This window comes from Strongylocentrotus purpuratus, unplaced genomic scaffold, assembly GCF_000002235.5.
Source record: "Strongylocentrotus purpuratus isolate Spur 01 unplaced genomic scaffold, Spur_5.0 spur5_scaffold_14, whole genome shotgun sequence".
Lineage (NCBI taxonomy): Eukaryota > Metazoa > Echinodermata > Echinoidea > Camarodonta > Strongylocentrotidae > Strongylocentrotus > Strongylocentrotus purpuratus.
This window is the reverse complement of record NW_022145599.1, coordinates 2506318-2532807: the sequence shown is the minus strand read 5'-3', so window position 1 is coordinate 2532807 and position 26490 is coordinate 2506318. Positions and strand designations below refer to the sequence as shown.

At 37.6% G+C, this 26490-nt stretch overlaps 2 protein-coding genes across 7 annotated transcripts in view; both read right to left on the bottom strand.

Annotated features, from left to right (window-relative positions):
• Positions 1 to 7888: 7888 nt before the first annotated feature.
• Positions 7889 to 14454, bottom strand: LOC100893370 (somatostatin receptor type 4). The gene has a single exon (XM_011667321.2). The coding sequence runs from the start codon at positions 13576 to 13578 to the stop codon at positions 12391 to 12393; it is 1188 nt and encodes a 395-aa protein (XP_011665623.1). The 5' UTR covers positions 13579 to 14454; the 3' UTR covers positions 7889 to 12390.
• Positions 14455 to 18003: 3549 nt separating this feature from the next.
• Positions 18004 to 26490, bottom strand: part of LOC762725 — a 74786-nt gene continuing 66299 nt past the window's right edge. For 5 of the 6 annotated variants that reach the window (XM_030983963.1, XM_030983965.1, XM_030983964.1 and 2 more), the window contains 8 exons: positions 25877 to 25948; positions 24494 to 24565; positions 23494 to 23565; positions 22702 to 22773; positions 20875 to 21622; positions 20272 to 20611; positions 19803 to 20014; positions 18004 to 18379 (listed from right to left, as the gene is read on the bottom strand). In XM_030983963.1, the coding sequence (XP_030839823.1) occupies positions 18236 to 18379; positions 19803 to 20014; positions 20272 to 20611; positions 20875 to 21622; positions 22702 to 22773; positions 23494 to 23565; positions 24494 to 24565; positions 25877 to 25948 (1732 nt within the window). In that variant the 3' untranslated portion in view covers positions 18004 to 18235. Of the gene's footprint in view, positions 18380 to 19802; positions 20015 to 20271; positions 20612 to 20874; positions 21623 to 22701; positions 22774 to 23493; positions 23566 to 24493; positions 24566 to 25876; positions 25949 to 26490 lie in introns of those variants that run through there. The other variant, XM_030983968.1, reaches the window with a different exon arrangement.

Sequence of the window (26490 nt, the reverse complement as noted above, 5' to 3'; positions counted from 1 at the left end):
AATCAACAAACTAGAGAAACGCCAAGGTGGTTTCATAAGTTGACTTTTTTCAGGATATAAAAGTAATAGTGACTGCTTTAATTTTCGAGACATAGTTGTTTTTATACGCTCTCGGGGAGGTTACATTCGTGCTATTGTCCTCGGCAAGCCTCGGGCAATAGCACGATTGTAACCTCCCCGTGGGCGTATAAAAACATCTATGTCTCTCAAAGCAGTCTTTATTACTAAACTGTGGTGTTAATTCTAATTCCTCTTTCACAGAGTTGTATGCTAGGCATGGTAGAGGTATATATATCTCTTATACATCTCATAGCAGCGACCAAGCTATGATTTAAACTAGCTTTTGATTAGTTTTCTAGTTACTTCTTTAATAGGATATGTTCAATGATAAACCTTGCTGTTTTCTTCGTTCACATTATTCGAAGCTTAATACGTACTCATGTACATTTGTATGTATACCTTATTCTAGATGGGGTGATTTTTGTTCCCCTTCGACCTTTTAAGCAGACCTTAATTAAGGAATAACACCCTCTTAATCGTAAATGTGAAATGAAAGAATTTACGAATTTTGTGAGATGGACGAGACTGCATCTTGATGAAATTTAAGAAGCAGAGGACGAAGATTTTAGTTGACAGCATCACCCATCCAAAAGCGAATTGACTTGTTAATTATACATGTATACAGTTCACCATTCCGCATAATTTTCGCTATCGAATTACAATGTAAAACAACTATATTGCACGATGCACATCTCCATTTATTACGATGATCTCTTCTCTAGAACGTACCGTCCGAGATGTAAATAGGAATGTTCAGCCTCGTTGGTTTTCAGAATTATCGACATTGATTACTGGGAAGCAAGAAAGCTTGCTTGCTGCATAACATTCACCAGGCTTTATTGGTAGCTCATGTTTGCATGCATGTCTCTTTGTTAAGATCACATGATGATATAGGGGAATGGAAAAGCGTGTAAGACAGATGCTGGAAGACTGGGAAAGAGAAGTGTTCCCACATACATGTACATGAAATAGAAAATAACAGCTAAACGATCACCAAAACAACAACAAAAATGACGACGACGATGACAACAATAACAACCAAATAAAAGAAGAAGAAAATATGTGTGGAGGTTTGACACTCTAGGCCCTGTGCTTGTTTAATTCTACCGGGTTTATTAAATTTTCAACAAAGAATAATTTGTATTATATACCTCACTTAAGAAATCCAGCCATCTGATTGGTCGAAATTGCAGTCATGGTTATAACCATTCCCGTAAATAAACGAAAAATGCCACGCCCATGTAATAGTTCGAGGGTAAAATTCAAGTTACTGGGATTAGTTCAGTCTTGCTTAAAAACTGGTTTGAGCGATCGCGGATACCATACGTGTACGTGTGCGAAGAATTGGTCGCTAGACAGCAAGAACACCAAAAGGGTAGGCCCCTACGTGAATGAATTGGTCTTATTATTAGCCGTAGATCTAGGTCTAGATATAGATTGTGATTTTATTGCTTGCGATAACGGTGGTACAGTTATTGAAGATTGTATAATGCAAGTGTTTGAATTCAATTGATGGATGAAAATTTTGAATTCTACGCCGTTTTTGTGTCATTGCAGCGCTGAATTTGGTGTGTTTTTGCTAATTTCTGACAAATTTAGATAGCTATCCTGTAAAATTTCTGTTATATTGATAAGCACTGATTATTGTCCTTACCTTTGATTTGTTTCTTGTTTGTTATAGTCATTCAATAGATGAATGGCTTGAATTCTGAGCACATTTCAGTGACACAAAAAAATCCAGCCCGTTCATAGTCCCACACACGTATTTGTATGTACCTTGTGCCTTACACTGCTTAGTCAGTTAGTCTGCTTGTTCGATAGCGTAAAAAAACTTGATTATCATGATTGGTAAGTCGCACATGTATTCTATGACCCTTTTCGGTATATAAAAGTATTAATGACTGCTTTAATTTCCGAGACATAGTTGTTTTTATACGCTCTCGGGAAGGTTACAATTGAGCTATTTTTCTCGGGAAGCCTCGGGCAATAGCTCGATTTTAACCTTCCCTTGAGCGTAGAAAAACAACTATGTCTCTCAAAGTAGTCATTAATACTATGTCCAATAAATTCATTTCAAGATTCTAACTCGACTATTTGTTTTCTTTTGTTTTATGTTTTTTCTCCCTGATTCCATACATAAGATAGGCAAATAAAACAAAATGCTGTAGTTTTATTCCACAAAATTACTTTCGAGATTTCGTTTATTGCATTCAATAAAACAGAATACATGTTAACTAAATACGTGTGCACGGGAACATTCGACTCATTCAGTGTTCACATGAGTAGAGCAATTCATCAGAGTGTTGAATGGTATTCGCCATGCAATCCATGCACTGCCAAACGGGTGTGTTTTTATGTGTACGCATGTACCTCGAAAGTAGGTCCATGGTTTATGCGAAGAGAGAGAAAGAGAAAGAAAGAGAGAGAGAGAGAGAGAGAAAGGGAGAGAGGGAGAGAGAGAGGGTGAGCAAGAGAGTGAGATAGAAAGAGATAGAAAGAGAGAGAGAGAAAGAAAAGGGGAGAGGGAGAGGTCGAAAAGGAGAGAGAGAGAGAGAGAGAGAGAGAGAGAGGGGGGATGAGAAAGGCACCGAGGAAAGAAAGAGAGGAAGGGGAAGAGAGAAAGAAGGAGGTAGAGATAAAAATAAATAAATAATGAAGTTAGAAAGAATTAGAGTGTGAAGGAGAGAGAGAGAGAGAGAGAGAGAGTGAGAAGGAGAGAGAGGGAGAGGGTGAGCAAGAGAGTGAGATAGAAAGAGAGAGAAAGAGAGAGAGAAAGAAAAGGGGAGAGGGAGAGGGCGAAAAGGAGAGAGGGAGAGAGAGAGAGAGAGAGAGAGAGGGGATGAGAAAGGCACCGAGGAAAGAAAGAGAGAAAGGGGAAGAGAGAAAGAAGGAGGTAGAGATAAAACAAATAAAAAATAATGAAGTTAGAAAGAATTAGAGTGTGAAGGAGAGAGAGAAAGAGAGAGAGGGTGAGAAGGAGAGAGAGGGAGAGGGTGAGCAAGAGAGTGAGATAGAAAGAGAGAGAAAGAGAGAAAGAATGAAAAGGGGAGAGGGAGAGGGCGAAAGGGAGAGAGGGAGAGAGAGAGAGAGAGGGGGGATGAGAAAGGCACCGAGGAAAGAAAGAGAGAAAGGGGAAGAGAGAAAGAAGGAGGTACAGATAAAAATAAATAAATAATGAAGTTAGAAAGAATTAGAGTGTGAAGGAGAGAGAGAGATAGAGAGAGAGAGGGAGAGAGAGAGAGAGGGGGGGGGGGGGGTTGGATGGAAATAAAACGTCAAGCGTCATTCTACTCTGTAAGTAAACATACATTTGTTCTGGACTTGCCACCGCCAGTTGAATAAGTCCAGTGAAAATATTTATTAATGCCACCATAAAACATATAGCTCAAAATTCATATGATTTTCATATTTCTGGTAAAACGACTTCGTGAACGTATTGATAATGTGATGAGAGTAATTGTAGGGTGATTCACTGTAGAGGCCGACCATTACCAATTAGCCAATGCAACTTTGATTTTCCGCCAACAAGGAAAAGACACCGTACGTTTTTATATATATATTTTTTATGTGGTTTTGAAAATGCTTTTAGCCGCCGAATGTTTGCCCATTTGGTCAATGAACTTCATTTGAATAATAGTAATGTGATACTTTTCGGAAACTAAGATAAATCTATGTAAATTCAATCGGTCTGCTAAGATATTTAAGTGGAGAGAGGAATATTAAAGCGAGATTTCTTTTAAACATGGCTATGAGGACAATGTCTTCTAACATAGAAGCGAGCAAGATAACGTGAGAGCGGCAAGAGCAATGGCGTTTTGCTCAACCGAGATTACGCGTAAATATCTGAGTATCGAGTTATTGAAGTTGATACAGTAAAGCTATGGTCACAAATCAGAACAGCGACCGACCGATTAGTAGCCTGCTCGGTCGTCGCTGGAATTTAGAAATCGCCCAACGAGCAGGCTGTAGAGCCCCAGCGATGCCTGGGCGGTGCCCTGTCGATTTCCCATCGGTCGACGGTCAATTTTAGGTCAAAACTGGGCGAAATCGGAGAGCTTCTCCGACCGACTGATGACCGACCGATAACCGAGCGCTGTCCCACAGGCCGCTGGCTAATTTTAAGTAAATTGCCCGGCAGCCGGCCGGTGATCGGCGGGGCGCCAAAATACGCTCGGTGCCCGGGCGTTCGCCACCCGGACACCGACCCACTCGAGCGTTCGCCGTCGAGCGATTTAGGTCAAAAATCAAAGCTGCTAGGTCAAAGGTTGCTGACCTATTTTGAAATCGCCGCCCAGTGACCGACTAAACTCCCAGCGGCGACTGGGTGGCGACCGGGCGGCGACCGGGCGGCGACCGGGCGGCTAACGCTCAGCAGCCTTTGATCTAGCGGCTTCGACCTTTGACCTAAATCGCTCGACGGCGAACGCTCGATCGGTGCCCGGACGGCGACCGCTCAGGCACCGAGCATACTTTGGGCGGCGAGTGAAAGTGAGCAGGTGCCGCCCGAATTTTAATTCCGTGCTAAAACTTCAGCAGCGACCGAGCAATGCCCTAAAAAAAAACGGTGCCCGGGCGGCCGCCGCTCGGTGCATGGGCGAAATTGGCTCAAAACTCGTCGCCCGGCCGCTGAGCAGGCAACTTTTAGGTGATGTGACCGTAGCTTAAGGTGTAAGTCTACAAGACTAGATTTAACTTTGACATCAAGACTTGATACTATGAACATGATGGACAAAGAAAGAGGACAAAATATACAGTTCCTCAGGTAGACAAAGGAACATCCCTTCACTGCTATTATGTAAAAATGTGTAGAACAGGTGTCAGATGCATATTTACCTGTTCTACACATTTTTACATATAGCAGTGAAGGGATGTTCCTTTGTTCACCTGAAGAACTGTATATTTTGTCCTCTTTCTTTGTCCGTCATGTTCATAGTGTGAGCTGTGCAAGGTGAAAACAATACACGCTTCCTTGAGCAGTACATTTCGATTTGAACTCAGAAAGCTGGAAATTTAGTATCCGGTACCCCTTATTTGTTAGAATGCCTGTTAGACTTGAGACGCGACGGCTCATTGTTAGAACAGTGGTCTCGTAATCTGGAGGTTCCGGGTTCGAAACCAAGTCGATGCGATAGTGCCCTTTGGTGGGCATTGATCCTCATTACTAAGTCCCTCGGAGATGACTTAAAGCCGTCGGTCCCGCGGTTGCTTACTTAGAAGCATACACATGCTTTCTTAGCATTAAGGTAAAACAAACCTGAACGAAAATTAAAAAAAGACACAGTGCCCATATAATTATCATTTTAATAAAAGTCAGCTAAGTGTCCTTATCAAAAGATAAGCACTTGGTCGACAGGGTAACGATCAATAGAGAGTATACAGTTGATTTTGATTTAACTTAAATGTATATATATATATGCGGTCAGTCGACGGGAGGGGGGGGGGGGGGGGGGAGTAAACCCGGCATGCATTTTGAATGAAATGCCTGAAGTGAACGAGAAAATCTGCCCTTTAGAACCTTCTGCACTGCATCTTTAGGGCCTCACGTGTGTTTGGAAAGGTATACTAGAAGTTTAGTAGGGTTAGGTTTTAGCTCTCAGCCAAGCCCTGGTGAAACGATAATCTGTCTATAGATACTTAAATGTGATTCTGTTTTCTCAATCAATATTTGATTTGATTTGATATGGTTTATTGATTTAATAACATTCAAATAGCAGGGGTCTCTGGGAGAACAGTATCAATGCTGATTAAAGGAATAGTTGAGTTCTGTTGCAGAGGGCGCTACACAAAATATTTTGTGTGAGATAATGAAGAAGTGAGTATCAAATTTGAAAGAGCATACAATTTAAATGACAAAAATATCTTTGATCAAAATCGGTTCAGAGACGGCTGAAATATTCATAAATATAACGATTTCTAATATTTGTGTACCACCCAAAAATATTCGATAATTTGGAAAAACCGTTGAAAAAACGAAATAGCGCCTTTTACGTCGTTTTTCAGCCAATCCCGATGTTGGCTTTTTCGTGTTGGCTATATTTCACACAATTTGGGGTCTAAAATTACCTTCATAGTAATTTTAGGTCCTAAAAGGGCACTATAAATGTCATAAATAAAAATAAGAGCAATAACCATGCACTTTGAACGTATTTGCGGTGTGAAAATAGAACTCAACTATCCCTTTAAGCTACCCTGGAAACACAGACACATATTATCATTATTATTATTATTATTATTATCATTATTATTATTATTATTATTATTATTATTATTATTATTATTATTATTATTATTATTATTATTATTATTATTATTATTATTATTATTATTATTATTATTATTATTATTATTATTATTAGTAGTAGTAGTAGTAGTAGTATTACTATTTTAAACCCGTGATTTTTTTCCTGCTTTACCAACCATTCCTTTTTTTTCCAATCCAACATAGGTTTAAAAAAGAGATATGACTATGTTTATTTTTGTTCCATTTATTGCAGTGAATTATACAGAGTTTTCGTGCAATTGTTTTGTACAACGAATAATCAATACATCATTTTTTTATGTTACAATTTGTTACATGTTTTTTACATATAAATATATACATTGGCTTTTTTTTAAACATCTGACTTATGAACAGCTATTTGGCATGAAAAATAAAACATCATTAATAACATCAGAAGACCACCGCCACGATGTCCATTATTTCAACATGATATAACATGATCAAGATGACTCCTTGAATTACACTGCGTTCGTTTTTTTTTTTTTTTTTTTCTTTTTTTATAATCGCATCAACTGACACTCAATTTGAATCTAAATTTAAGTTTCCAGCCACACAGAACACTCTAATATATACATATTTCTCATCACCAATTGAGCATGTATGTTTGTTCAGCATTGATCATTAATAAAAACCTGTACCCTTTATGACCTACGACTTCCTGCACGTCCGTCGCGACTGGCCTTAAATTGTCTATTATTGGAGCCTAGCTGTCTCATTGTAATACCAGTTATGAAACTAGTTATGGCCTGTCGCACTACTTGCTAATCAACTGGCTATTACCAAACGAGCCAATGTTGATATGGACTAGTACGTAGAAGATCCGTGCTGGCAGCGATTGACTGCGGTTAGTAGTGGGGTTATGGCCAATCGTGCAACTCCTCCTGATCCGTCGCGCGGCCTTCCCGCGAATATTACGAATTTGATGATTGGATCCGCAGAACAGTGATTTGGGCAATTAACGAGCCTGTTATCAGCTAAGACTTGGCGCAAGACTGTTCGCAATATCTCCTACGACCAGGCTACGACCAGGCTGCGATAATCTGCGACTACGTTAGTGGCAACCTGGGGATTTCCCTTGTTTTTCCTCAACGATTAAAACAAATCCCTGCGAAACTGATTTCTGTCTGGGGACTACCTGTGACCACCTCTGATCACATACGACCACCTTTAACCTGTTGCATCACGTTTTAAAAAGACTGCCTGCGATTACCAGACTCAGGCTGGGGCAGATCACAGGTATTTAGGCTTAAAGTGTTGTGTCGAATAATAGGATGGCTTGAAGGTAAATGTGACTTCTGGTAATGCGATTGCATTGTAAAAGAAAAGGTGTGGAATGGATCAGAAAAATGTGATCATGTAGCAGGTAAGTATTGGTGTCTACTGCAAGGTTCTGGAGTCATCAAACTCATAATAAATTTGGCCCAGTCTTGGTAAAGTAACAAGCACTGTACACAGCAATATGTATATGTGACTACACAAATGGTGTCGGGGCTACTATACTTTGATTTCCTTATCTTTCTATGCTCATTACTCAGCGAGTATACATTTTCTTCCAAAATTGTTTGGCACATGACATTTATTTTTAATGTTGAATATTCAGTGTACGTTTCGTTTGATTCTGTGATAAATCATTTTCTTTTTTGTACTAGAACTCAGGTTTATCGTTAAGTAAATAATATTTGAAGAAATGAATGTACATATGTTGCTTACGGTGCACTGATAAACACACATGAGTTTTGCTTCTGAGAACGAAAATGAAATTATGCATAAGGTACACAAATACATAGTTTTAATTACCTTGTATTAAAACCCGTTGACTACTGAATTTTCTCATTCACATTCAGGTTCAATACATAGATCACCCCGGTACAAGTAGGTAATGAGTTGAGTTCACATCTGAAATACACTATAGTCCAATTTCAATTCTTACTTGAGTGTGTGTTTGTTTGAGTGTTCGAATCCTGTTTCCCATGTATGAAAATCCTAAACAATATTCCATTTGATACGAGACATCACACACCATTAAGAAGAAAAAATTGTCGACAATTCATCATGTAAGAATATAACCACTACACGCAGATGCGAAATGTACTGTGCTGAGACTCTTCACTAACAACTTTCCCCTGGGTCTGATTTTGTATCTACAATGGTAACCACACAAATGATTCTCTGTGTAGACAAGTCAATGTAATATATAATCGAATCGGCAGAATCTTCATCGAAATTGCTTCCGTTAGTATTATGAATATGACAGAGTACTGTTGGTTGACAAAATAGAATCATCTTCAAAGCCGCTTCACAAATTTGTCACTCTCTAATCGCCATGGATCGAAAGCTTGGACAACCAATTTGTTTTAAATATTGTACTTGTACACTACATACTTGTGAAATTTTGACTATGGTAGTTCCCTGTCTGTTCCACTGTCGATCAAAGCTAGTTAAAGGTAAAAACCATCGCTACATAATTCAAGAACTCAACAGTCAAGATAAAGCAATCATGCATTCATCTCAATCCCAAGTCTGTTTGAGCAAATAGCGTTAACAAATTACATACATAATATTTCCACCAATGACGAATATCTTACGGAAAATATACATCGCTCATTTCTCTTGTGGTCACATAAAAAAAACACAATTGCTTTGACAAATTGCACTGAGTTGGAGAAAGTTTGCCCTTTCGGAAATATCAAGACGAGGAAGGAATAACAAGGAAACCTGTAGATATTAGGAGAGAAACGCAGATCCCTTCGGGAAAACCATGGCAATTATAGTAATAGGCTGGCTCGTTTTGTCAATTATGCTCTTGTTATGAGTTCATAACGACCAGAACACATGACTGAGAACATCATGGTCTTGGCCAAACGACAATCCTGATGCATCAAGCCAATCGGTTAAAGCTAAAATAACATTTGCGTAATGCTGTATATCACGTAAACTTCTTTTTACCCAATAATTAATATTTAATCTCAGTAAGACATGTAGGTAGATTATAATAATAATAATATAGGTGAAAGTAACACTCATTGAATATGTAAATATAGACTTTCATTTATCACTGTTAAACAAACAAATTTAATGTAATCACCGGATAAACTATATTAGTCTCCACCCACCCCTTTTGTTCCTTTCGAACATACACTGAACGTAGCCACGGCAGGAATTGTCACTAGATATCTGCTCCAAATTGACCAAATTGAGTAAGGTTTAAAGAAAACCCCATAATTGTATAGCATATCATTTTGATTTTAATTTTTAAATTTTTGGTTTTTAAAAAATAAAAATAAATAATCTATCTTTCCTACTGCAATTTCTTTCAATGGGCTGGGCTTTTGATCGACCTTCCATTTAATAAATGGCTTGAATAGTTGAATATGATTTCATTTAATTAGCACATATTTCAAAAGCTGACTGAACTTATTTACACAACAATGTGAAAACAACATCTCAGTGAATAAAATTCTTTAATATCACACTAATTGTCGGCTAGCTTTCCAAACATCCATATATGCTACATTAAAATGCGGACCTCTGCAATAATTGCACTCTACCTAGATATTTGTAATGGAAAGCAAATTCAAAGACGGGGAATGCCAATCTATTTAAAAAGATATTGCATGCGAGCAAATTACAGCGAACTTATCTCAAGGCAATGAGAATGCACGTGTTATCTCACTAGCTCTTAACACCACACAATCGTGTGCCAATAAAATGCATTTACGTTGAAGATATTCAATATTGTTAAGCCACAATCCCAAAAATGTACTATTCCACTTCATTTCGATGAAGACTTGATGCCAAACGGCATTAAGTGAAAACAATTGAAGTAAGCTCAATTTTAACGATGATTTAATTTACGATGATCTTTTCACATAAATAAGCTTTCGGCTTCAATTTCTTTTATTACCTTATTATCACTTTGCAACATTTATATTTTTGTAAGTACATTTTATATTATATTGTGTTAACTTATGCAGTCATAATGATATACTTTTTTCCTTCTCCAATTCCATCGAAAAAACCGTGGAGTAAGAACATTTAAAGTAAATTAAGATAAAGAACCAACATTATCAAGAAAGCCAAACTGTATATTGTTAACTAATACAATAAAAGATTTTCCATCAGGTAACGTTATAAAAGGTACCATAGTTAGAAAAATACAGTAGCCTTTTCAAAAAAAAAAAGACAACAGACATGCAGATCGAATATTTGCATTTCTATTCAATAGCAGTCTTGGAAAATGTTAATACATAAACACAAATTAACCGAGTACGCTCTATTAGCGAGGACTTAAAAAAACCCACCAATATAGATTATCCGAGAGCCCATTCCGTGTGCGCACAGGGGAATATATGTAAACAGATAATAACAGAGTTTCACATTGGTACGGACTTCTTCATCTTTAGTATGTAATTCTAGTCACATTTTAATATGCAGTTAAGAGTTTCATTCAGCGCAAGATAGAAATGCCAAAGTGGGCGATAAACCTGATAAAATTAATTACTAGTTGACTTGTATAGAGACCATGGAAATCAATTTCACACTCGGTGCATAAAATTGGATACGTGACCAACTCCCGGTTTCATTAAGGCGTTAATAATGCAGCATGCCTGAAGCTTTTGTCAGATTTAATCAGAAAATTAGTTTAAAACGGGCGGCTGATGAGCCACAGTGAACCGCACACTTACTTCTAGATTGTCAGAAAGCTACGGGCTATATCTTTAATCAGCCGGGAAATTTTCCAGTCTCCTAGGACTAAACTGTATTGCTACCTTAGACAGAATCCTCACGCGCATGCAATACTTGAATATGCACCGGTGTACTGAACCTTACCAACATTGTGGGTAAAAGTTTTTGAAGTTTAAATCTTGCCACAAATTGTTTGCAATTTGTTTTAGTTTTGATTAGCATCTCACCAAAAAAAAAGGGATTACGGTGCGATCAGAATAACATATTCATGCACGTGTGGAATTCTGAACCGATTGATGAACCAATACATGTATCCTGAATATAGATGAAATCAAAGAAAACTGTTTTTATAGGAACCTTATAAGTGAAATAGTCTAACTTAAATGTAAGTGAATTTGTTTACTTGGCATTGATCGTGTAGATGAGCAAGTATCGGGGGCATAATAACCATTTTGATTACTGTTGACGCTATTTCCTGAATATAACCTGACTACTAATACATCTTTCTACTCGATGATAGTTGCACAATTTTCATTTTCATTCATGTCACATTGGGTTGGCGATTAGTGGACATCTTGAAAAACGAGATAAACGTATACAAGATATTAAAGCCATATTTCTCAATAAAATGTGAAGACAATAGCAATGTTGTGGTAGTTGCAGTATCATTTGTTTTTAAAAGAAATTGTCATAAACTAAACCATTGTTGGCTATCTTTATCTCATATATTATGTTCTGTAATCGCGGATAAATTAAGAAACATTTATGATCAATTTAGGCGTAAGCCTTCACAACAAAGTCATTCCTTTCCCTTCGTTAGCGTTTTCCAGAAAAATAGGTCCCGTTTCATTTGGTTACGTTGTGCAAAAATCCAGGAAAGCAGTCACATTCTGCAATACACCCAAACCTCTAAGTACATGGTGCCTGCCATTTCTGTCTGAAAATCGGTTATGATACACCTTCCATTTGAACTGCATGTTGAAAATCTGCAATAGTACACCATTGTCTGCTCACGAAACCCTGAAGCCACAGAGTGCATTCTCAATAATACCCCCTTGTTTCCGTCCGATGTTCAGAAAATAGCAAGATAATCCAAGGTATGGATTGGCTGAGTGGCTTCTTCTCATCAATCATGTATGGTCATTTTACGCCATCTGAGAACATGATTCGATCGGCGTCCGTCACCTAATCAAAGTAAGGCCAGTCACAATTAATCTGCTGGCGAAAGGCGTCCTGTAACGCGATATGAAAGCCATATGCACTCATCTTTCCCAGGTAGGTTTGATCACCCAATGATGCATGTACACTCGGGGTATATCGGCGAGCAGTCTTCGAGAAAACGTACTGGCACGACTGGTGGTAATTCAGGCATATGAAGGTGCTCCCGTGGCCCCGTTCTTCTGGTGCATGGTGATTTCAGACACTGCCGATGTGACTGCTGTAAGAGGATAGGCATTTAACCTTGTTCCTGACATTGTGTCGTCATCGCGTCGTTTACCTAGTCTTCTCCCAGAGCTCCTCTCTGTTTTCTCTCCCAGGCAAGGGTTACGTAATCTCCAAGGTCGATGATCCGTCGATGTCAGCTCATAACCTCTTTTATCACCACAGCGCCATACCTTTTTGAAGCTCTTCTTAAAGCTATCGCTCAGAAATCCATACAAGAATGGATTTGCACAACTGTTCATGTAGCTGAGCAAGATCGTGATTTCATTTATTAAATAATTAGTTCGCATAACGTCAAAGTCGAATGCTACAATAAAACGGAAGAAAAAGAAAGGGGACCAAAATACGACGAATACAATGATCACGCACAGCACCAAACGGTTGACTTTTCTTGATTTCTCCCATTTCCCCGTCTTTGTGCCCATTTTATGAAGTCTTATCATGATCATCGAGTAACATGCTGCTATAACCACCACAGGGATCAAAAACCCCATCGTAAATGTGTAGAAGCAGAAAGCTTTAGCCACGGCCAAGGCTGCATTTTGGCCAACAACTTTGTCAAATTGTAGGCGGCACGAGAGCTGTTCGGGATCATAACGAGTAAATACCATTATCGGTGATGCTGCGGCGAGAGCGAGGAGCCACACACCAACGTTGATAATTGTAGCGACGCGCATGTTTCGGTAACAAGAAGCTCTGACCGCGTAACAAACCGCCACATAGCGGTCAATCGCCATAAGCGTCAAACAAAATATGCTTGTAAAGAGATTCAATGCATCAATACTGTACACTAGATGGCAAAGAACTTTGCCAAAAATCCAAATGGGGTGAACTGTCGCCGTCGCTAAGAATAATAGTGCGATTAGAAACAAGTTATCGGCAAAAGCTAAGTTAAGGATGTATACATTAGTCACAGTTTTCATCTTAGCGAATCTCAGGATGACATAAATGACGGTGCCATTACCGAGGAGTCCCATGATTGCAACTATGTAGTAGAGAGATCCTGTAAAAAGAAACAGCCAGTTGCCATCATTTTCAACGGATGAGTTAGAATAGCTATAACTACTCTCTGACACCAGCGGATACAGAGAATCCACGTCGGTAGACATTTTGGAGGAATTGAAGAACTACAACGACATCAAATCGTCGACGTTGAGATAGAAATCTTACATTTCGTCGCTTCGATACAATCCAGAATGTGTGCTTCAAAAGAAAGAATTATTATCACTCCACCGTTTATACAGCCAACCCTATCGCACATATTTTTGCCACTTCATTCAAACCTGAGGTCCACAAACGGCACGATGTTTCCACCTCAGCGACGAATAGACATTTTAAATACCAGAATCATGGTCAAAATATTTTAGTGCATGCGATGCTCATGGATGCTACTTTGAGAGATGCAGCCTTAGCAACGGCTCGGCGTACAATGTTCGCTGTTTGATCGCGAAACAACTACTGATGGTGTAGCTTGCCCGTGTAGCAGAGAGGGAATAACGCGTCGAACTTCGAAAGGGGTGGAGCCTAACCAGTAGCCAGCTTCCAATTGGCTATTGAAGTTACCATTGTAGAAATGGTAAGGGATGGCAATAATGCGTGCACGCTGACATGTCTTCTTCTCTCTCTTCGTCATTTCATGGTATTTTCTTTCTTGTTGTATCTAGCGCCTCGTTAGTCTTTGACTATATGTTTTCGTCCTCTCTCATTTGATTGGCATCCCTGTTCTTCGTTCTTTGTATCCATATTCCTCGTTTGTATGATATTGTAATTTTATATTATCAGGTTGTGCGATAAAGTTACGACGCCCTGCGCTTCTATGGCCTGTTAGATTAAAGTAAGACCCGTAATAAGACGTACGATTATTTTAAGGCAGGTCGGCAAGTGTCAGTGTTATGGCCCGGTCCCACTGGCCGATGGACACAAAAAGTATGCATGTAGAACAAAACGGACGAGCAAAATTTCGGGGATGGCTCCATCCGTTTTCATCCGCTCCAGAAATGGACAAAATTTGCGAAAATTTGCGAAAACAGAACGGAAAATAACGGGCGTGGGTAGTATGTAGCGGGGATGTTAAACGGATGTTCATCGGAAGCCTAGCGGATGAAAGCGGATGGAAGTGGATGACAGCTTTGAATACTTTATATATGAGATGCATACGCTTACATCCTTTCTATTTCCGTGCTACTAACGATGTATAGACGTTCCATGTACCTTATCTTTCCTCCCTCTTTCCGTTTTCAGCTGCAGCGGATGTGAGTTGCGAGGATTCCCAGAGGATGCAGATGGGATACAGCGGACGTTTAACGGATGATAACGGACATGGAACGTCTGTTGCACGTATTTTTTGCGGATTTACATCGTACGCGGCGGAAATTCATCCGTTCTAAAAGTTTTGTGCAGCTCAAAACTTTTTGCGCGGATGAAATCACAGTGGACGGATGCTCGATGGATAGAGCGTTTGAAACATGTTATGCAATGAGTACACAACGGATGCATAGCGTTTTCCAACGGATGGCAAGATTTTGTTACGTTTTACATCCTCTTTGCATCCGTAAGTGCAGTAGGACCGGGTCTTTAACAAGGCCTGCTATAACTGTGTGGAGGTATCGTGGTTAAGCAGTTCATTCATTCAACATGTTCAAGGGTTAAACTAGGATTAGAATTATATCCTATGGCAAGACATATTTCTAGACATATACATACTCTCCACTAAACCGTACAATTACCGCGGTCAAATAGAATGAAGGAGCGGACATACTGGGAACCGATTTATACTAGGTGGAGACTACATAATTATTTGTCCGCTCGGTCATTGTACTTGACCGGGGTAATTGTACATTTTTAGAACGCCGTGAGTGTTTGCGGCGTGATGGACCTGTGCGTTGAATAAGAAAACACCGTTAATGTAATTATTATTACTACTATAATTATTCGTTTTTAGTCGTTTTAGAATCTAGAATAATTCTAGATTCTAGAATGTAAACATCCTCTCAGCCAATCTACCTATATCTTTCTACAATTTCTAACTGTTGAAACATATTTTGGCAGGCGAGAATTTTTTTTATTTATTAGTTATCATTATTAATTATTATATTTTGTATTCTGTTTGTTTTCCTTTGGTGGAGACCCTCCTTCGACGTCCTCAAAGTAGAAATATTGTCAGTGCATTACATTCATGTATAATATGTGTCATTGATTACATCATGCACTCATGTATAAAATATATATATATATATATATATATACAGGTAAATTAAATAGAGTGAAATCAATCAAAATAAAACATTGAAACAGAATAAGATTTAATGAGAAAATGAATGAAACATCATACATTCTTGCTTTGTTGTGATTGTCCTTATAAATCGTTTAGCGCAAGGAAATACAGTGATGCACATTAAAACTGGACTCATGAGGGATCGGTTCGCTTTACAATCATTTGGTGCGTCAGATTCAAGCTAGGGTGAATTACACTAGACAGCGCGATCCGTAAGATCAGATATTGTGTAGGGGATAGACAAGATAATTCGGAAGGGTCGCTTGCAAAAATATTGCTATTCGATGACAATTATCTTTTTTGTTGTTGTAATGCATAGTAGGGAGGGGGAACTTACAGATACGTTGAATAATTTCGAGGCACCCACCTTTCACCTTACACACATCGACACCCTTAATCCCACGTACATAACACCAAAAATATTCTAATAAATGGTGATGTTAACAATGGGCCTATGATTAATCATAATGCAGTAATTATTGCAACAATGACAAAGGGAAAAAATAAATGGACACTAATAACGATAGCAACAAATAATCTTAACATTTATACTTATGACAGTGACGATAATAATAATAATAGCTAGTTCTTATATAGCGCTTTTCAGGATAATAGACATGACAATAATAAAAGCTGTACTAATAATAATGACAGAGGTGAAAATGATGAATTCTGAACCCATAAACAATTATTTGAATAAGACATACAGAAACGTTGGCATGGTTACGGACAACAAGAACCTTATGACGGACACCGACAGTCCGATATCAATAATACTAACAATGAATTTTCAAAGCGCATTTTCAAGACGTGTTCAAATTTACTTTATTGCATTGGTTCATCTATTTGTTGGTGTATACGTACATGCCAAGCTTTGATTTCGTGATGAGGTTATAGTCGAAATGATAGGCCTATGTTCATTCACTAACAAATGACAATATGATAGAAATAGCATAGAAGGAAGACACACAAATAACTGGGGATAACACACTAGGCATCCGTTATGCATCGGCAGAGGGGGCTATCCTCCGCAAAAGAATGACGGAAATTAGATCACGTCTCCTAAAATCGGTAACCAAATCTCACCTAGTTTATCTACTATAAGCTTTTTGTAAATTATAAAGAAAAAAAAAATGAAAATGGAAATCTCAACCTCTTCTTCGGGTGTTAATTGAGATTGCGACGAGTTTAAGAAAAGACCCAGTCATAAGTATATAAATCCAAATCATAGTACGTCAACATCCGTCGCCTCCTCGGCTTTCATAAATTTCGTAATTCTGTGAAAATATGCACTTATCTAGTGTGAAACAATGACGAAATCAATAAATAGTAAAATTATACAATTCATTATCAAAAACAAAACATGACCAAAATATTGACTGATAATGGACAACAAAAGTATTAGACATTGGTCACGATACTCAATTAAAGCTAATCTATACTTTTATTTAATATTACAGATAAAATACCTCAAAGTTTTAAACAGTTTTCACTCCCCATTCCCCGAAATAGGTATTTCAGCATATCGACCCTGTTGCAGTAAGTCGGTGCCTGGTCATTATCCACAAAATAAATGAATATCAATGATTAGGAACACCCGCATTTTGAAAGAAATTGAATATGATTAAATATTAAATTCAATATAATTAAATATTGAATTTAATATGATTTAATATTCAATTTAATATGGTTAATTATGAAATCGAATGTTTCTTTAAAGAAATCAATGAAAAAACAAATGCTTTATCACGAACAATTCTTACAAGCATATTTTCTTGGACACAACACTTTCTTACACATAAAACATAACAATCCATATACTGTTTTACAGTAGCTGTGATATACTCCTGCTTTTGTATTTAAGAAAGGAATTTTTCACTCATTGTATACTTCATCTAAAAGTCCCATCAACCGTTAAAGATAAACTCCAGTACTTGTAAAAAAAAAAATTAATTCTCACAGAATCAAACGAAACTTACACTGAATGTTCAAGATTACAAATAAATGACATGTGCCAAACAATTTTGAAAGAAAATGTATACTGGCTGAGTAATGAGCATAGAAAGACAAGGAAATCAAGGTAGTACTAGCCCCGACACCATGAGTGTTGTCCCATATATAGCTTTCTATGTGAGTGATTGTTACTTTACCAAGACTCGGTCAAATTTATTATGATTTTGATGACTCCAGAACCTTGCAGTGCACACCAATACTTACATGCTACATGATCAACTGTTTCTGATCCTTCCACACCTTTTCTTTCACAATGCAATCGCATTACCAGTACTAAAGTTTATCTTTAATTGCGCTACCTTATAATATATGATATAATATATGGCTGTTATCAAGTTTTCCCTTCTTATATTTATGGCTTTCAAATAAACTTGTTTTCTAAAAAGTTTCATCTTCACTTTCAATCATGCCGAAAGAATGGGCATTCACTAAGTTTAATGCGAAGACCCCTGAAATGTCTTATCTGTCTTTGGATTCATTTAATAGCCCGTTGCATCGTTCAGTTCTGCAATGACTGCTCCAAGTTGGTCAAGATCATTTTGATTCAGACGACTGGCATCTATCCCACCGTTGAGGGCGTATTTAGATGTTAACAGGATAAAGCCTGTCCATTTTCCGGTTTCCTGAATAGGTAAATGATAATCGAAAATCATTAAAGTCTACAGACATGAGAATTAAATCATCAATATATATGACAAATCAACATTAGAGATGTCTACATGTGCCCTGCTTGTCTTGTTGAATGCATTTTAGTTGCTGTAGAATTAACTACTCGAGAGTGTAATTGGGTGTGGGTGTGTGTGTGTGTGTGTGTGCGTGTGTGCGTGTGTGCGTTTGTGTTTTTTGTTGGTGTGTGAGTATGTGTTTGTGTGTGTATTTGGAACATGATTTGAAGATTAAGCTCCTCAAGAGATTTATTATCGAGGATGGTTTATGAATATTTTATAGAGAAGTTACAACATTTATTTGTTTTGAAGATTCATGATGAATGGGGATTTTCAGATTTTTCAAATGAGGTATGTAGGGAGATATCAAGTAGGCCTAGAAAAGTTTGAATTTGAATTTTATTATTAACAACAACATAACACAATGTTACACATGTATTCAAGTGGGTAACAAAATAACATGTCGTGTACATATCTATGTACATGAGTTACAAAGAAAAAGAAAATATCCATAGTTGAACCATATGTACAAATTAAATTAATCATATATCGTGTTACATCAAACCTGTGAATTAGCTATAACTTAATAATACGTAGAGATTTGAGGCTGGAAAGGAAATTTACAGAGTTCCGATAGTGTATAGGTGATACAAATAAAGGATATTTTTAAACTTAAACAATTAAAATGTTGTTGAAGGGAGAAAAAAAAGTTGGCACGAATGCTAGTCGGGGTTGGTTCTTCGAGTTTCTAAAACTGTATGCAAAGTCATATTAGTATTTATTTTCCTTTAATATCACAACATATGATCCTTATGATTCATCTCTGCTCAGGAGTTTAATTCTGAGATTTTGACGAAATGATGATCTCGTTTGTTCTTATTTTATGTCGTACGGTGGGGGGGGGGGGGTAGTAGTGTGCTTTGTTGGATGGGGTTATTTGTTTAATGTTATAATTGATTTCGTTTTTTGTTTCATCAATCGTACAATGTATGTAATGAACATGATTTGAATTCATGTAAAGATGAAAAACAACTGTATTTAATTTGTTTGAAATCAGTTTAAAAAAAATCTTTTGAAAAAGGAATTTGTTGAAGATGTTTTTCTTTCTTTCCTATAGCCAAAGGAGGTAATCTATCAAATATTTTCCTGGGAGAAAAGTGATTGTACAACCTTTGTCCTCGAAATCAAGCCAAGCTCGCTTGAATGATTATTTGGAAACTTTAAAAATGAGAACATAGTTAGAATATTGCAGTTTGAATACAAGACACTGCATGTTTAAATGATTTTACCACTTAAATAGTATGAAATTTAAGATTAATGGTATCAAAATTTAATCATGCTTTATCCTGCTTTTCTCTGAAACGCGTACTGATATACTGACCTTTTTCTCGACTGCAATATGATCAGCATCTATTGAACCATGGGTCATTGCACATGCGTGGATTATGTCGAGTGTACCGTACAATTGTGTGCTTATCGCTTGTACATCCTCGACTTTCAGGTGAAGCTTCTTGGCTCTAATAAGTTTGAGTGCATCAGACATAATGAAACGATCAGACTTCATTGTGTTCATCTCCAAAGATTTTGTAGAATCTGGGAAGTTTAAAAAAATGATTTATATCACTGTAAGTTAAAATATCCGAATAGATAAACAAATATATTCACATGAGCTATTTGTCATAATTCATTATTATTTTCCTGGTGCATTCCCTTTTCCGGTTCAGGTTTATTAAAGTCAATCTGTGTATCACAGAATATCACTATTTTCTTGTTGTTTCAGCATAGCTGAAAAATTAGAATCGTGCAAGAGAAGAAAAGCAGATAAAAACAAGTTTGTATTAAATGCTAACCTCTTTCTGCAGACAATGTTCCTTCCAATTGTGTTGAGGTTCCGCCTTTGTTACGTGTACCTGGATCCGCGTAGCGATTACTGTAACTGTTGCTGATTGTGAAACGGCTTGAATCCGTGCGAAACGACGCCAGTCTGGTCTTAATATCTATTGTTGAGATGGTATAGAGATATGGGTTGATGGCCGAGTTGATTGGGAGAACGAAGACAGCAATCCAGGCGTAGACCGTCGGTGGTATGATGGCAGAGTTAGATAGAGAAACAAATGCTAGTATGACGATAGGTAACCAGCAACAGATATCTGTAGCAACGATGATTGCAGTTCGGACCGCCAACTTTATCTGTAAAGCAAAGCGATATTGGACATAATTAACGGGATTTCAAAGATTACTGTACCTAGTGGTTACCAGATTTGTTATAAATCATATTGCATCAATATCAAAGATTTATAGATTCACCTTCAAATTAAGATGTTTTGAGCTGGTGGAAATCGAATTTAATAAACAAAATCGTTAGTATACCTAAAAGAAATAATCATAATTCTATTGAATCATTGGCTTCTCCACTAAACTCCTAATTAAGTAAATTATGCATAGATGCATACCTCGGCATCCATGGTCTTGTTCGTCCTCAGTGTTGATCCTGATCGCTTAGCAACAATATAGATAACAATGTAGCAGCCAATGATGGTAACCATGGCAATAAAGTTGATGAAGATGGCGCTCATGGCATACTGCCACCCTGGAGGCTTGACATTGGTCAACGGAAGGGCGAGACATACACCGGAACGTCCGTAGAATCTCTCTCCAAAATATGGGATAGGCAGGGCTGGGATTACACTGTAGATAAGACACGCTGACCAGATCACTGCTGCTGTAATGCGTACTGATTTCCTTTCCAAGTGCTTTTGTGAGAAGGGAAATGTGATGCAGAGGAAACGATCTAAGGTTATTATAGTGAGAATAAGTACTGAGACTTCACTGGAAAGATTGGCTAAGATTCCAGCAAGTTTGCACATGCCACTAGCTTTCCACCCCTCTGCATGGAAAACGTATACATTCTTATAGTGTACATCCGCGCTGGCAATGATGAGCATGTAGACTCCCATCAGACAGTCAGATATAGCAAGGTTGAGGATCAGGAAAGATTGGACGCGGAAGTTCTTCTTCTCTCGTGCTCGTTCTATAATGACGAAGATGTTGCCAATAAATGCACTAAAACCGAGTATCCACATGAAGATTCGGAGCACATTGGATCGCATCAGGTCTTCACACGATGAGAATTGGTCCTCCGGAGGGTAGCAGCTCTCAAGACCAGGCACAATGCAGCAAAATAAGAACAGGTCAGACGAGCTGGTCGGATGGAAGAAACATTAATGGAGCATGGGCATAATTATTACATCCTATAAATATATCAAGAATCCTCTAAAACGATTGGTCAAAACAAGGTCACATGACAAAGAATGTATCTATCCTAGCTATATAGTAAACACTATTAAGGAAATAATTTTGTCTGATGATGCCGCTCAAGCTTACAAGTAACTGGATGAGGTTTTTGTTCTTATATGTACGGGTGCGGGTATGAATGACTTTGGACGTTTGACTCGAAGGCGCCGATAGAAATATCTAAACGAAGAGGAATTAGAGAGAAACTGGAGAATTTTCAATTATCTTTGACGTGGGAAATATTCTAATCCTCAAGTTATAAGGTCTGACAAAATAAACTTATCTTCATGATCTAGAGCGGCTCATGAAGATAGTAGTTCCTAGATCATCTCGACGAGGACAATTTGTCCCATAAACCTTATTAGCCATATAGTACTAACTTAAGTCTTTTAGGGTTAAGCTTAGTTTGATATTTCCGTACTGTACTGAAGATTCGTTTCAAGCATACGGCCTATGTCCCGACATTCTTCGGAGACCCCGCCACTCGCCGATAAAAACATAAGAAAATGAATGAAAAATATGTATGCCCCTCTGCTTATGAATCCGAAGATACACGTTTGTTGTTGCATCCGAAAATTCCATGTAATTTATATGTGTTGTATTTTAAGTTTCGCCTTGCAGTAAAAATTACTTTAAGCTTAATGTAGCATATTTAGGCCATAAAGGCATTATACACAAATTATAATTAATCTATTTGTAAATGTCATTAGAAGTCTACAACGTTCAGTGTGTATTGCCTCCATCGACATTGCTGACTTCATATCACATCAACAGGTTAGTCAACTTTATTACGGAACCAGTTGTCTTAGAGAACATGATGAATGACACTAGTCAAAGTGGGACTTGGCTATCCCTTAAGATGGAAAATCTTCTTTTACGTCAGTTCAAACTTTACCAATGCCCTTTTTAACTTTCGAAAAACTTAGTTGTGTTCTTATCACGGCCATTACTAACATCACTAGAAATAAGGTCGATAGTAAACTTACAGGTGTCGAAGTCTGTCCAGTCCTCTAAAGATATCCATATCAAACTGACTGATGTCGTTACGTTCAAGCATTCTGCATGACAATAAAAACAATATTCCAAGGTTATTTGCTTTTGTATGCTTTTTACAGGTAATCAATATCGCTAAATAAATTAATTTGCAAGATAGTTCTGATACCTATTGAATGCGCTGCCGGGCATGTTTTCATTATAAAAACTGATGTAATGTTTTCTTTTCTATTTTGTTATTGTGTATTGTTATGTTAACACTTCATAAGAGGCATCAAATACAAATTAAATCTCTGCTCCGGGTCTCATCATTATCATTATGTTATAGGCCTTTGTATTTTCATGAATAAAGAATAAATTATATGCGTGCAGATCACGGGTTTAAATCGATACTACTGCATCGATCTACATTTGCCTCGCTCGACTTAGAGGTCGTAATTTGATACTGACAATAAGCATTCAGTTGACAATAAGCATTCAGTGAATGCCCTAATGACTTATCAAGGCAGCAATGCTAAAAATGGGCCTACTAACATTTACTTAAATTGTGGAAAGCTGGATGGATCAATATACATGTGTTATATTACTACAAGATACATATTAATTAATATAACACATGCAAACGTTAAATAGAAGCATCATAAAACTATTCGACAGGGAAAATGAATAATGAACACTGTTTTAACAAAGATGTTGTTTGTACAATTTCGACGCAAAGAAAATGATTACATGAAGGAAAAACATTATTTTGATTAAATTGTTTGAATTCATAGGAATATACTCACAATGTGCTCGTGTAGTTCAGACCATCAAAAGCACCAGTGTCCACCCGCTTGATTTTGTTGTCTGCTAGATTTCTGCAAGATTTATCATACGGAAATAAAAAGAAGATAGCAAACCCGAACATTAATATGTCCTATGGTTTGAGTTGCAGAGTTATAACATTTCTGTAACACGATATGATGCAATATAATTTGACATGGTTTAACATGATAGAGAATGATGCAAAACAATATGATATAGGCCTATCATGATATACACTGTCGCTCATAAAGTTGGAATATTTTTGTTTTACCTCAATTTACGGAATTATTTTAAAAACGATTTAAAAATAATAGATCTAGATAATAGTATACATTCTCAAATTTTATTGAATAATAATTTGCCAATGTGTGTTTTGTGTGACTGCTAAAGCAAGTGTATGCTACTATGCTTATCAACTAGGGGACCTACGCCCTTAAGTCATAAATGACAGTAATGAGGATTAATGCCCCACAAAAGGGCACTAATATAGCACCTCGACACGGTCTTGATCCTGGGGCCTCACAGTTACGAGGCCATTGCTTTGTCACTGAACCATGACTGTATGCAGCGGGGGCTAGGGTAGGGGGCAGTTTCCATAAATAAAAAAAAACAGAAAATGTAATAAATTTTCAATAATTTATTGCATTTTACCCCGGTCCCCAACATAAAAAATTCCTCTGGACGGCCATGCATTATGGCTCAAGGCATGGGCACACAGAGGATTTTATATTCCAACTTTATGAGCGACAGTGTAGTATAACAGGATATACGACAATAGCACAATATTTTGATCTTATTGCAGTGCTTCCATGTGGAATAAATAGCGCCACGTACCATCTATCTTGTGATTGAAAATGATGAAACTTGATTACTCTAGAAAGTCTCCAAAAGTTTTACTCCTACAAAATAGTTAAAATTAACAAGTTTGTCAGGTATGATTCCTCGTCTTAAAATGACTTACAATGAGGCGTTAAAACTTACATAACTTCGACTGAATAAAGTCCAGTGAAAGTCCCAGATTCAAGAGCTGCTAACTCAAGATTCTGCAAGCGTCTGTAATAATGACATCATCAAAAATGTATTTTCAAATTATATAGTGAACATTAAGGTGATTCAAAAGTCCTATTACTAGAAGTAATATTCAATATAGGGGACCGGGAATGAAGTTTAAATTTTTTTTCCGAACACATGATTGGATTGTGGTGGTGTTATAGTTTAGTGATTTGGCTTTTAATTAAAAGGATAAGAGATTAGATAATCGCCTATAACCATGGTTACGTAGGTCAACAATTTTCCCTATAGCCACCTACACACCGAACTAGTTCTCACTACGTTCTGGAAAATGGTGCCAAACGGGCTCAAACTGTAAACTAACGGAGTTGAACGTAGTATCAACGGTTTACGATTTGTTTGAGGACTTCATGGACGGGCTCGAACTGGCGAGTACGGGAGAGTGCTCTAGAACTTTGAGCCTGTTCAAAATTATCCCCGTCTTGCAATTAGACGGAGTGACAACGTACTTAAAACGAGGAGGACGAACTACAAACGGATTGATTGCCGTACTATGAACGGAATTGCTGTACTTCGATCCTACTAGGAACGTGTTACAACGTGCTGTGGTCGAGCATTAATTAGCAGCAGTATAAGCCCCCATCACACCAAACTAGTTCTCACTACGTTCTGGAACCGTCCTAGAAAATCTTTAAAACGGGTTATGGTCGTGGTAGAATGTGTAAATAAAGTCTATAATACGATCCTAATTCGTTCATAAACACCCCGTCCACAGTCAATTCATATCAAGTGCAGATCGGGTAAATTTGCCATTTCCAAGCAGTCCAAGCCCGTCCGTAATAAGTTTAATCCAGTTCTTTACAAGTTCTACTTCGTTTCCAATACGTCCAAACCAACTAGTTCGCAACTTGTTTGAACTAAATGTGTAACCCGACCATTTGGAACGAGGTACAACTAGTTAATAGCGGGGACTGGCTTCGACTGCCTGGAAATTGCAAATTTACCCGATCTAAACTGTATGAACTGACATGTGTGGACGGGGTCTAAATGAGATGGACGTATTGAGGACTGTTTATGAGCGAACTAGGGTCGTATTATAAACATTATTTATACATTCTACCCCGACCACAACCCGTTTGAAGATTTTCTAGGACGGTTTCAAAACGTAGTGAGAACTAGTTTGGTGTGATAGGGGCTTTACTGTAATTTGGTTTCAATCAATCTCTAATAATATGATCAATCTTTAAATCCATGTGCAAATCGTTTTCTTCTAGACGAAAGGTGAAATGATCGTGTATGTCTACATATAAATGAAGATTATAAAAGAAGATGACTAAACCTTGTCAAACTTACAAGAACGGTAGACTGGTGAGAGAATTGAAGGCACCGGGTTGTAGGATCATCAATGGGTTTGCCGACAGGTCCCTGAAATTTTGTTTTGATTAGCGGAATGAAGAAGTCATGAATAGGCTCTCACATGACAAGGAACAACTATTATTTAATAGCCATATGTTTTCAGTTGAGGACGTCAATAAACGATCAACATAATTTCAATACTAATCGACATATTGAAATATTTCCTATTCAAATAAACATGTACATACATACCGCATACACAGTGTTTACTTTTGCATTGATTCTACCAGCGGCATAACATAAATCTGTCACAAAGTTTTATTGAGAACACTTCAATGTCTGTCTCTACTTGAAGTAGTCCAGAATCTGGCCTATTTAATTTTGATCTCCACCACACCAACGCTTCCTCTCCCTACTTACTTGCTACCAGCCGATGATGGCGTGATCATTTAATTATCCTCAGGCTGGGCTGGTGAGCATAATTATGAGTTTGTTGATAACGCCATCTTCGACGGCTGGAATCAAGTGTGTAGGGAATTATAAAGGACTGGGCAGATTCTGGACTATACTTGAAGCTACACTGTAATTCTAATGTGTGTGATAAAACAGCT